Source organism: Myxocyprinus asiaticus, chromosome 24 (assembly GCF_019703515.2).
Source record: "Myxocyprinus asiaticus isolate MX2 ecotype Aquarium Trade chromosome 24, UBuf_Myxa_2, whole genome shotgun sequence".
Taxonomy (NCBI): domain Eukaryota; kingdom Metazoa; phylum Chordata; class Actinopteri; order Cypriniformes; family Catostomidae; genus Myxocyprinus; species Myxocyprinus asiaticus.
This window is the reverse complement of record NC_059367.1, coordinates 32,554,020-32,567,968: the sequence shown is the minus strand read 5'-3', so window position 1 is coordinate 32,567,968 and position 13,949 is coordinate 32,554,020. Positions and strand designations below refer to the sequence as shown.

The following is a 13,949-nucleotide window of genomic DNA, read 5'->3' as shown; positions in this document are numbered from 1 at the left end:
ATATTACGCCATTGAGGAACTTTCCCATGGGAGCTTAATTGAGTAGCTACATCATTTTTCTACAGCGTAACAAAAACAGTTAGAAACACTTTGACAGATGAAACATTAATCCAATAAATACACGATTACATGCCATGTCAATGTTTTTTATGTGGTTAGGGTATTCTTACAAGAAATGTTAACCAATGTAGCCTTACACTGGTTACATTTTTCCCTCTAACATTAAATTTTTACTCCACTGATGGTTAGGTTTAGGTTTGGGGGTTGGGTTGGGGGTACAGTTTATAAAATATGCAGTCCTCTTTACTGTATTACAGCTAAAAACAACACGCTTCACAACTCGCTTTTGGCGCCCCTCCTTGGACATTACAGCTGGAAAACGGAGCTCAAATGTGCCCATACACCCAACAACACATACCGCTTTGGCCCATGGTGGCAGTGTTTTGAATTTCAGTAATCACAGACCGATTTTAGCTAAAGAAAAAGTTAACCGACTGTTTCCGAACCAACATGCATTTCTTCCCTGCACCACAGCACTGCACTCAAAACTCTGAAGATTTTCAGAGAAACCAAAATATTTTTCATGCATTTAAATGCCTGGACCACATTTTTCATGCTTTCCAAGGAACATTAGTTGCAGAATCTGCATGTGTACATTCCCAAGAAAAAAAGTAACAAACAAACTTTTATTTTAGTGTGTGAGAAAAAAGGAAAAGGAGGTATGTTGGTCGATCTTTAGTTGAAGATGTTGACGTCTTTATTACAATAGCTGTCACAAAGTACATTAAGCACTTCAGATTCAACAGAGCCAGACTAAACACCCAGCATTATAAACCCAAACCTTTAATGTGGTTTGTAAAACAGTTAACCACCCCTAATGTGAATTCAATTGCAAACTAAGTGTTTCACCTTTTGTCTGTTATGGTTCTCAGTTTTGCCCAGTCCCATTCTACAATTGGTGACTGTTGCTTAGGGTTTGACCTCCCTAGTAGTGAGCGGACACCCACGTGTGGACCTTCTGTTGACTCTATGATAAAGAAACCATCTGCGTGATGTGATTGTTTTCATTAGTTACATTTGGTGGAACTGAAACTTTAAGGCACAGTGCTGTAATTTCTTACAAGTGTCTGATTATACACAGTTGAAAAAGGGAGCGTGTGTTTGGAAGAGTGTATGTGTGGTTGCAGTAAGCTGGAAACACATGTTATCTTTAGTGGTTATTAATGTGCAGCTGTGAGCCCTGGATGCTGAGCCAAGTACAAAATGACTTTCACAAGAGCGGACCATCGAATCAAGGGCAGGAACTGACTGCTCTGTGACAGGCCATTTAAACATGGTATTAGAAATAGAGAGAGTGGTTAACAATTACAGCATTTTAGTCGTTGACATAGTAGTATGTGTTTGTGTGTGTATGATGTAGCTCAGCTGTATCTCAGATGATAGAGCATGGTGCTAGCAATGCCAAAGCCATGGGTTCGATACCCAAGGAATGCATTGTAAAGTCCTGTTCACGCTGAAAGAAGTTGCTGGAGGTTGCCAAGTTGTTGTATTGTTGGTTCCTTTCCCTCCACTGGATGCCTGGATGTTATTGGCTGCCGGTTGGCTGTGCAACTGGCCACAACTTTTAAAAATCTGATTACAAATGAGGTATATTGTCTGTAAAAATAAGATGTCATTCTGTTTTGGAGGAATAACTAACACTTGATGCTAAAAATTAGGTCTGTAGAGGAAAGCATTTGTAAATAAATTGTGGCAGTGCATAATAAATCATATTATAAACAAAATAATGATTATTAAAGCATGTATCATACTCGCTCTGTATACAAAATATTTCTGAAGTTTTCCACAGATAATTTTTTTTTATTATATATGCCTGTGAAATCGCTTATAGTAGCATTAATTTCTCTGCCTTACCGACACTCAACTACAATAACTCACAGGAGATGGATCATGTGAGCTCCACTGTCTTAAAGGAATATTCCAGGTTCAATGTAAGTTAAGCTCAATCGACAGCATTTGTGGCATAAAGTTAATTACCACAATTTTATTTATTTATTTATTTATTTATTTATTTATTTTTTATTGCCCCTCTTCTTAAAAAAAAAGAAAGAAAAAAAAATTGTGGTAATCAACATTATGCCACAAATAATAATGCCTCCAGTGAGGCACTTATAATAGAAGTGAAAGGAGGCCAATCTGTAAATGTTAAAATACTCACTGTTTCAAAATTATAGCTACAAGACATAAAAATATGCATGTTAACATGACTGTAGTGTGATAAAATTGCTTACTAACCATTTCTTAGTTAAAGTTAAATCCAATTTTACAACTTCGTTGCCATGATGATGTAATTTCAACAAACCCTGAAACCCAAAAATGACGATATAACAACTTTACAGCTCAAATAATACACAAGTTATAACAGAACAATTAATGTAAGTGCTTTAAAAAATGTATAAGCTTCACATTTCTGCCTTCCATCCAACAATTGCCCCATTCACTTCCATTGTAAGTGCCTCACTGTAACCTTGATTTTTGCAGGTATTTTTATTTTTTTCAAGAAAAGGAGGGATGATTCGAAAATAATTTTTGTTGTAATCAATATTATGCCACAAATACTGTCGATTAAGCTTAACTTTTATTGAACCCGGAATGTTTCCTTAACTCTCATTGCAAGTTACTGGACACGCCCACTGTATATTCTCTTCAGATTTTAAAAGTTGTGTAGTGTAATACAGTGTGAAGATGGCTGTCAGTGTGAAGAGGGCTTTAGGTGCTTTGAATAAAAATGTCAAATAAATGTGTAATCATGAGAATATTAGACGTGTGTGGATTATTAGAAAGACAGATCTTCTATAATTAATGTTGTGTTTCCTCATTAATATAGTGTGTGTTTGTGTTTGTGTGTGTGTGTGTGTGTGTGTATATGTGGGCAGGTTTAAGTGGTTTATGAGGATTTTTTTTAGTTTACAAACTGATAATTACAAGGGTATTATGCTATAAATGTGGTTTATGAGGACATTTCTAGTGTCCCCATAATCAAATCACTTAAAAACATACTAAATTATGTTTTATTGAAAATGTAAAAATGCAGATAGTTTTTTGTGAGGGTTAGGTTTAGGGGTAGGGTTAGGGTTAGGGGACAGAATCTATAGTTTGTACAGTATAAAAATCATTATGTCTATGGAGAGTCCTCTATAAGGATAGCCACACCAACATCACGATACGATACAAAGCCTCACGATATGATACAATATGATACGAAAAAAATAATAATAAATAAATTTAAAAAAACAGCGCCCACAAATGTTTCACTCAAACTTATTCAAGGATTCAACATAAATGTCTTTTAAATTATAAATGACACAACAGTGACTGACATTGGCAACAAAAAGTAGTTTATAAGTTTGATTATATTTCTTACAAGTAATTTTTATATAATTACTTATATAGTAAATAATTTACATTTTAAATGTTCAACTTATTATAGTAAGTTTGATTGTAATGAGAAAAACTAATATCAACTCACAATTATCATGTTTTTCTTGAGAAAAATTTGTTTGTCTACACTCAAGTAATTTATATTTATATATCACTTTTCACAATAAACATTGTTTCAAAGCAGCTTTACAGAAAATCATGCCTTAATGACTTAAAGTCTCCAGTGATCAAGCTGAAGTGTCCTTTTCAATGTTATTTAGTGATGAAAAACAAACTTGAGAGGAACCTGATCTCTTGTTTTACGATATATGTACATAATCCAATATTAGTTAGCAGCTTGAGCAAAAACCAGTCAGCACACGTAATTTTTTTGGCCTCTTCCCACATTTCACGTTGCATGTAAACAGCGTTATTTCTGGCTTATAACATGTGTACAAGTGTTGTGCTCTTACCCGTTTACATTTCGACTTCAAAACCAGACAATAATACGTGTCATGTAATCGTGGGTTTCTTACATTGTCAGATTTTTGAATAAGATGTTTTTGTTACTTATGAGTGTCTTGCTCAGTGTCATGCTCCGTGTCCTCTGGAGAAGCTGTCTGTTAAATGCAACTTTGCTGCTGCTGTGTTTCTGCATCACAAATCCACCAATTTGCGTGGTGATGTCGGCGTAAATAAAACAACATTTGATGTAATGTAGCAAATTCGACATGCTGTAACAATACAATCTACTTGCCGTTTGCCACCGATCTTTGTGCCTATGTACTGTATATATGTTTCTCTGTTTTCCTGTGAGCGATCACAGATGCGATGCTTCACCAATGGTGCTATATCTCGAATGAAGTGCATCGCGAGTGTTCTCTCTGTGCATGACGTGGGCATGCAGGTGCTTAAAGGAATGACTAATTACGTACACACGTAACAGAACATTACGTAAAACATACACTCCTATGAGTAATGAATATAATAACTTTTAGCATTTACTTTTTATAATTTGCATTACTAAAGAAAACTGTATAAACTCAATAACATTAATTACTGTATCTCTATTTTAATCTGCAAAAAGTGATTGTTTTATAACTCTTGTCTGTCTCCATTTATGGAAACTGTAAATACCTTTCTAATTAAAAAAAATAAATAATAATAATTAATTATTTGCCTCTGTAAATTTTTTTTCAGTATACCACACATACACACAGTAGACGGAAGAGACACATATAGGGGAAATATTTTTCAGATTCTCCCTCATAAGCCTCTCCTTCTCTCTCTCTCTCTCTCTCTCTCTCTCTCTCTCTCTCTCTCTCTCTCTCATATTTCCCATTCCTTTCCTCTCCTCTGAGCAATTTCTGCTATGCAGTATTGAAATAGATGACAAATTCAGTCTCTGTCAGGAAGCCAGTGTACACCTGAGAGAGCCTTCCACCACTCTCACAGTATGTTTTTCAAAGTGAAAAATTCTCTCATAAAACTTCTGCTCTCTTCATCTGTCCCTTGATGATCTCTCTCTTTCCCTCCCTCCCTCTATCTATCTCTCTCTCTGTCCCAGAGGTCTGTCGCAAGACAGCTGAGCTATTGAGCTTTAGAGAAGCTATTAAATGTCCTTTTGTTCAAACTGATTAACAGCAAGGACATCATTAATTGAAAAATATGCAGCAAATTAAAGAATGAGAAAAAAAAGGAGTGATAAAGATAGTGAAAGAAGACAGATAAGGCCAAGAAAGCTAATAATCCATAAATATGGATGACGGCCCCAAAGCACTGCATCATTTCTGATTATTTATGTTATAAATCCATGACTTGTACAGAGGTCACTCATAGATTACTCCGTTTAAAAGGATTATTCCACTCCTCATAACCATATTAGCTCCGTATCACAGCTCAAAGACAATGTGGCCTGTTAGCCTAATTAAAAGTAATTACTGATGAAAGCCTGATGTATGGTGAAGCTCGGGCAACACCCTCGTGTCAATAGCCCTGAGCTATCTATCTCTTGCTCTCTTTCTTGGTGGAAGCAATCTGTTGGAGGTGATTAATAGAGATTAGTGCGACCCTCGATGTGGGACTTGCTAAGGCCATGGCGGTATTGCACCTTCACGCTCTGCTTAATTCATGTCATTGGGCTCCAAAGTGCAGGTCCAACAGGGGGCTCATAACCTCCTCTAGGAGGCTTGTCTGAACATCTAATCTCCTACTGGCTCAGGAGGAAAGTCCCATTCTAGCCCATGAGTGGATTTGCATTTTAACTGGGGGGAGTCTCTCGGTACAATGAGTTTTAATTTCATGTTCACTTCTATAGTTTTTGCTTGGAGCTATTATTAAAGAATTTACTTTCAGGTGCCAAATTCTTGGGATGAGAATCCAGAGCTTGAATAATCAAATGATTAAATGAACTGAAGAACAGGCTGATTCTCTAAACCATCCAAAAGAACTAGTCCTTCAAGATCACAATAATGGCTTGAAGCGGGTCGCATACCAGACAAGAAGCACCATGCCGCATTGCGTCACAGGTAGTACAAGCAACAGGTATCACACTAAAATGTGTCCAAAATAGTGAATCTAATCACCGTAAAGATAAAGGTTACATATGAAGGTTTGGATACTTCTTCAAGAATGTAAAGTTGATGAGTTTGCAGGTTGGTGAAAAAAATGGTGCAATTGTGTGTTGTTAAAGGACAACTTTTAATATATAATTTCTGTGTAAAATAGGCTTTATTCTAGCAGCCAAAGCCCAAAAAGACAAACTTATTGAAAAAATGGCTACACACAATGTATCTTCTAGCCTAGGTTGAAGTCAGTATGTCTAGCGGCTGACCGATAGTGGATTTCGCCGATACTGATAACTAAGGTGGTGGAAAAGGCTGATAACTGATTAATCGGCCAATAGTTTTTAAAATCGATTCATAGAATGTTACAACATTTTCTTAGTCGGCACAGACATAAAGGCCAAAATGAATAAAATCCCAGATTTTGTTTATTTTTCAATCAAAATCCCAATAATAATCAGAAAAGTTAAAAAAGAAAAAGAATAATTATAATAAGAATTTGAGAATAAATTAAGCTTTTTATAGCTTATATATTATTATTATTATTATTATTCACAATATATGAAGTGTGAGACACGATGTATGTGCTGACGATGGTCGTTTTCATATAGACACATTCTTCTTTGTATGCCCTCTCTTCAATTTAAAAATGCAATTAGCAGAGGAGCACGGAGGAATAAAAAAAACAAAAACAATCTGCAACTATTGGCATTGATTTTTGCTGATAACCGATAGTTCTAAAAAGCAACTGTTGGTACCGATTAATTGGTAAAACCGAAATAGACATACTACCTCTAAACTAAAACCGAAAGGGACATACTACCTCTAAGTATGTCCCTTGATTACTATTTGGGTAGAATTTAATAGAAATAAATGGAAAACTATGTGAGTGGAGCTTAGTAGTGCAGCAGAATTTTGAGCAGTCCTCAAAGTTGTAGCTGGGCGCTGGCGACAAACGCCGAACGTCACATCTTGTGCGCATACATTCAAAGAAAACAATAGTTTCAAATTGTAGGATGTGCTCTATCTTCTCAGGTCACCCACACTGCACTGCCCACAAGGCTACAGGTCCAAGCTGGAACAATATTTCTGTCAACAAACATAGACCTAAGCCTAACTCTACCCTTACCCTCAACCCTAATCCTATCCATTAGGTATTCATAAAATCAGAGAGAAATAGGAAGTTGTTCAAGACCCAAACTCAGCCCCAAGACAAACCTCTAAATCTGATTCGTTGATAGGAATGCTGTTCCAGGACAAACAAGGAAGTTGATCCAGTAACACATCCTACTAGGCAAAATCACAGTGAGATTCATGGGACCACCCTGAATCTGGAAGCCCAAACAAAACACCTACCTCAGCAGATATATATATGAATTTTGCAGTCCGTCTTCTAAATTGTTTTGATATACCTTGGATTTAGGATCTGTAGACCTTTCCAGCTGAACCAAGCATTAATATGACGAATCTGTATGCCAGAAATGGCAGTAATTGACCTGGTGAAGTGGATGTTCTCAAAGTCATTACAATGGAGATCATGGGTGACCTGACCAACACACTTTACAAAGTGCAAGTTTATGGGAGTCTATCTGACTGAACTGATCTGATTGGATAGCAGGACGGTGTGAACCGTGGGGTGTGCTGTTTCTATATAACCACATAATATGAACATTTCCTGTAAAGGTTATTCAAAAAGACAGCCAGCTTCTCAGTGTGAGTGCATGTATTTCCAACTTACATCAAGTTATGTTCACAGTTATCAGAGACCACACATTGGTTCATCTACTTATAATTGCGTACTTATAAATGTGTTCATACGGTGTTCATAAGTGTAACATAAATTTGGTTTTACCTTCATTCTAATGCTTATGAATCCAGCTTATTTTAAATGAGGGAGCACACATAATTTTTTGTTACTCTGTACCATTTATTGTCTTATTCTAAATTGTATTTTTAAATGCTATTTTAATTAGAATTGATGATTCATGATTTTTGTGGAAAAAAAATTGCACACTGATTTTATGCATAAATGCGTGCTAACATGGCTAGTGAATGAGGCTCACTAGCTATGTTTCCAGCTATGATTTAATTTATGTGAAAAACCATATTATTGCAAAAACAATGTGCAAATAAAACCAACCAAAGAATGGCCATGTTAAACCCTTCTTGATCTCTTGACCTCTTGACCTCCTTGCCTGCACCAAACTCAAGAGTCTGGTGCTTGTTTCCATGTAAACTATTTTAAAAAGTACTTTCTAATTCTTTTCTAATTATTATGCACAAAGTTTTCTGCCCATATTAACCGAGAGGCTGTTGAATATTTATACTTTAAAAAATGTATTTGTCCTACCGCAGGACCATTTAACATAACATGAAGTGAACTGCTGATTAAAAAAAGGTGAAACGCTTATTGCTGTCCCTAACTTACAATTCACACATACATGATTTAAGTTATGGTCAGAGGACATTTGCTTATACTGTTTACAGTATTATACTCTTAAACTATTGTTATATTCAAATGTGAGAAAAGTGAGAAGACAAAAGAACAAATAGTTGGATGGTTGTATGAAGATATATGAATATCTCCACATTTTTCAGTATATTACCTAATTTGGTGTTCAGGTGGGAAAAGAGCATTGTCTGAGTATGGATGCAGCTGTCTCATTTATTTTTTAAAGTGCAGATTCAAGGAGTGAACAGCAATCGAACAGCATTTTTCAAAGGACTGAAAACAAATGAAAGGACGTGAAGTGAAGTTTAATTAGATGTTTGCCTGGGAGGCAGCGGTATCGGTTGGAGTACATCCAGCTAAAACACCTTTTAACACAAAAGTAAATGCGTTTGCATTTGAAGATGTGGATATATGCAGTATATGCTTTACAGTGGCTCCTAAAAGTATTTGGACACTGAAGCCACTCTTAGAAATGTATGGATGTCTTTACAAATATGTCCATAGGTAATATGATTAGGTACACCTGTGGTCGGGTGGGGGGGGTGGGGGGGACTAGCCATAGGTAGAACCGGGACTTTTCCCGGTAAGCCTGTCACGAAACGGGGCCGAACGGGCAGCTGAACCGTGTTATGCTGAACGGGCCGCGACTGGCTGAAGAGGGCTGCAAAATGGCACTGCGATATGCCGAAGGGGGCTGCGATATGCAGATAAGGACATCGACATCAAGATCTCAGCTCAACTCAAATGGTTTAGCTCATGGAAAAGCAGAAGACATGGAGAGTGGTTGCCTCTTCAGAATCAAATAAAAAAAATTTAAAAAACAGATAGAAATCCTTCTGCCTGGTCAAGAATGAGTCCCTGTGCTCCTTCACTACAGACCTCGTCTGGAACTCAGTGATAGCCAAACCATTCACTCTTCCCTAAAGAGGGTGGAACAAGAGCACTGTCTTCGCCAAAACTCTCCCATTAGACCACAACTGTGTGCCAGACAATTAAGGAGTGAACCAACAAGCAGCAAATGGCACAGGAGGCATGAGAATCATTGTCTACCAGAGCCAGAAACTTTGCCAAATGATTAGTGAGGGGACAGTGAAGTGTGACAGCAAGCACTCCAGCATTGTATCCCAGCTGTTAAGGACTTTAAAAGTCTTTTAAATGGCCAAGAAGAGTCTCAGATGAGAGGAGACAGTTGGGTGATTAATTACTACAGCATCACTGAGTTTGTATTTTACACATGCCTCATCAAAAATGCAAATATATTAATGGTGATGCATCATATGTTGGCCTAACTCTAAATGAGATATAAATTTGATTGTTTCATTTCTATTGTTTGGATCTCAACTGGTTTTTGCTTCAGGATCCAGAACTCAGTATATACAGTAAATCTGTACCAAAACTGTATGTTACAAAAGTAAACAAACATGTTCTTAAAATCTAAAATTAAAATACACTCACAGGCCACTTTATTAGGTACACCTGTTCATCTACTTACTCATGCGGTTGTCTAATCAGCCAATCATGTGGTAGCAGTGTAATGTACAGAATAAAATCATGCAGATATGGGTCAGGAGCTTCAGTTAATGTTCACATCAACCATCAGAATGGTGAAAAAATGTGATCTCATTGATTTCGACTGTGGCATGACTGTGGGTGCCAGACGGGCTGGTTTGAGTATTTCTGTAACTGCTGATCTCCTGGGATTTTCACACACAACAGTCTCTAGAATATACTCTGAATAGTGCCAAAAACAAAAAAACATCCAGTGAGCAGCAGTTCTGTGGACAGAAATGTTGATGAGAGAGGTCAATGGAGAATGGCAGACTGGTTCGAGCTGACAGAAAGGCTACGGTAACTCAGATAACCACTCTGTACCATTGTAGTGAGCAGAATAGCAGAAGACCACGTTGGGCACTTTATTAGGACCATAGTGCTCCTAAAAAAGTGCTCAGTGAGTGTATATTGTTCATTGTTTTTTCATGATACCTAATGCATTAACTAATGTTAAAGAATGCAACCGTATTGTAAAGTTTTACTAAAAATTGAGTATGTAACTTTTTAGCAGCCAATTTAAAAGGTTAGACCACCAACGTCACATCAAGTATCATTTGCTAGACATTAAATGAAATTCATAGCTAGTCTTAACTTTCTTTGTTAACATAAAGTGGTAAGGATGTTTTGCTTTGCATACCACATGACATCACTTCATTTCTTTTGCTTTGAAAACTTTCTCTTCAGGTATTTCTTGCATAAGTGATATATATATATATATATATTTATTTATTTTTTTGCATTCTCATGCAATGCATTTCATTGAATGAGAGCTCAGTTGCAAATTAAGATGTTTGATTGGCTAAGTCATTCAGCACTCAAGTCTTAAGGACCATTTAGAAAGATTTTTAAAACATGTGATAGTGCTCAACTGAAAAACTATTTTAGACAGCTGATTTTATGTTATATCAACGGTCCTTAAAAAAGCATGACTTCTTTTATCTTTCACTCTGAACACCCCCTAAAGAGCCCCAGAGCCCCAGAGACACCCTAGTCAAAATGACAGACAGTTCTTCTCACCATAGCCAATGGCACAATGCCAACTAGGTCTTTCTGTGCCAGGTGAATGTGTGTCTCAATTTCTTCAGTGCCAGCTCTGATGCCCGGGTATTCCACAGCCCAGGAAATGGACCTGCTGCCTACCGTACTGCCGATGCCATCCACCTCCAAATCCACCTGAACGACTCTCTGCCAGCCCGGCTCCATGCTAAAGAGAGAGATAGAGAGAGAAATTATTAACAGGTCAAGAACTGACTCATTGACACATATTTCTAATTCCATGGGTGTGATGTGAGTGTTGCCGTGAGGACATTAACCAGGTTGAGAACATTTTCCAATGACTCCAACAAGCTGACCCTTAATCAGTGTTTGGACTGTGTCAGAGCTATTTTTGTCCTTTTTTATTAGTATTATTAATTATAATAATTAATTTAATTTAATTATAATTAATTATAATAATTATAATTAATAAAACAAACAAACAAACAAACAAACAAACAAACAACTGGACCATCCAAGTTTAATGTATTTGTTCTCATGATGGTCTATTAACTCTTATGGGGGTTCCAGCACCCCCAGCCACTCCTCAATTTTAACACTGCCTAACTACATTACACCTAAAACTTGTGGGCCGCATAGAGAGAGTTGGCTTAAGATAACAAGATTGTGTGATGTAACAATTCTCTAGAGAAAGTGGGTTTGAAGCCACGTCATGTCACTTAGAGTTTACAGTCACTAAAAGTAACAAGGGGGAGGAGATTAAGAGAAAAGAGAGAATAAATGAGGAGTTGAGGAACAAGGATAAGTGACGTCATTAAAGACTGCATGTCTGCTGGGTGCAATGACACATCTCTCTGCGATATCTGCACCAGCACACATTAAAAAAAGGATATAGGGGAAAACTTAAAAGAGTGGAAAAGGAAGGATAAGAAAGGGAGGGATAAAAAAAAGTGACATGGGCAGACAGGGAACAGATGGAGGCAGATACATACAGAGATTACGAATGACAGAAACAGAAGAGAGAGAGAGAGAGAGAGAGAGAGAGAGAGAGAGAGAGAGAGAGAGAGAAAGAAAGAAACAAAGAAATAGAAAGTTCGTTTTCTGCCTGAGGTGGCGATTACCTTGCATCAAATAGCATGCAGAGTTGAAGCCAGAAAAAAAATACACCCTTTCAAATGTTTTTCTTTTGCTTTACACGAGTGGCTTCAGTGGGGTTGCCAGGATGACTCTAGATATATTTTCAGGAAGGCACAGTTTTTAAAAATGAAGTAAATTTACACATTCAAAATTCCACATTGTTAGGTTATCTTTTCGATGTTAAAATCTTCCTCATATCCAAACTTAATATGAAGAATCAACTATTAGTAAGTCATTTGTAGGATGATTTCACCTAAAAGTGTAACATTTTCATACTATCAAAACATTGCTTTGTTTGTATGAGCGGCCCATTCAGCCTGACACAGAAACATTAGTTGTGTTCACACACCTTTTCCAGAAAATTACCTACAATTTCCAGTTTAGAGGTCATGTGTGAACATGACCCTTTGGAAAATACTGGTAAATTTTGCTCTGGCAATTTTCCTTAATGCAAAGTTGTTTCATTACCTATAAATTTCCTTATAGATGGTATGTGTGAACAGAGCCAGAAGATTACCGGTTTGAGTTTGTACGAGTTCAGGGCACGCTGACGTAAGAAAGTTCTGACAGAGATGAAGCAATTACTCTGTGCCATTTAAAACCGGTCACTCGAAAGAAAAATGTCAACAAACTGGTCAGATAGTGAAACTACAGTGCTTCTCTTCATCTGAGCGGATGAATAAATTTGCCGACAGCTGAAAAGAACAGTTAGCGATGTTTTCCGCGCAGACCTCTGTGTAGCGACGTACATACATATTGCTGTGCTTTTCAGCCTCCGATGACATCTCCGCCTTCGAATGCTAGTGACAGTATTTTGTTCTCTGTCTCATTTGAAGTCATCGCATACAGTGTCGTTGAGTCTCGAGCAAGTGCATAAATGAAAACATTCACCAAAAAACCGCATGTTCAGCTACAAAATCATACCCCGCCATGTTTTCAAACTAAAAGCCCACATTTCCGGCACAGCCGTGTTGATGTCATTTCTGGCAAAAAAAAATCACACAGTTTAACAGCATTTGGTGATGATGTGTGAATGGTAGCAAAACGGAAAAAAGATGGAAAATAGTTTCATGTGTGAACAGCACGTTTGGTGCATTTACCAGTAAAGGCAACCCAACGACTTTACTGTAATTTAACTGGTTGCATGTGTGAATGGAGCTAATGATAGGGAAGAGAGTTTGGAAAAACCTGTTTGAAAACAGTTAATTATTTTTGCAATTCCATTTGGTGATGCTTGTGGCACAAAAATTACACAGTTCAACTTGACATTACCTTAAACTTATGTAATCAGGTTTTTTTTAACAAGAGAAATCTCTTGAGAGCATCTCTCACACAAATGATCATCCTCCCCTCAAAGAGAAAGAAAGAGAGAGAGAGAGTAAGAAAAGAAACATTCCAGTTTTGAATCAACAATCCAATTTTCCTGTCAGAACAGAGATACTCTGAATAGTATATGAAAAGGAGATAACATATTTAATTTGTAGAACATGGCTAACACACAAAGTTTGAAAGCAGCCTGTCAAAACAGATCCTTAACAGTTTTAGTGCTTGTGCAGGTGAAGTAAGTCCTTTAGAAAAATCATTATTTATCAAAACCAGTCTGATCTCATGAAATTAATGTGACAGTGGCAACATTTTTGCTAACCGAAATGATGTGCTTCATTACACATTTAGCTGCAGTTTCCCAGTGAAATGTCCAGCAGGGGGCACCAAAAACGAGTGAAATGATGTTGTAATCAGATGGATATTTTGTGGGTAAAACTCACCCCCCTAACCTAAAACTTTCAAATAAACCTAACTAAAAGTGTCTTAAAAGATAAAGGAGAGGT

The 13,949-nt window shown here is 37.0% G+C and overlaps 1 protein-coding gene across 1 annotated transcript in view; it reads right to left on the bottom strand.

Moving 5' to 3' along the window:
• The window catches only part of LOC127415087 (transmembrane protein 132C-like), a 428,532-nt gene that overhangs the window by 113,713 nt on the left and 300,870 nt on the right, over positions 1–13,949 (bottom strand). The window contains exon 4 of the mRNA XM_051653633.1: positions 11,005–11,191. Coding sequence (XP_051509593.1) covers positions 11,005–11,191 — 187 coding nt within the window. The remainder of the gene's footprint in view (positions 1–11,004; positions 11,192–13,949) is intronic.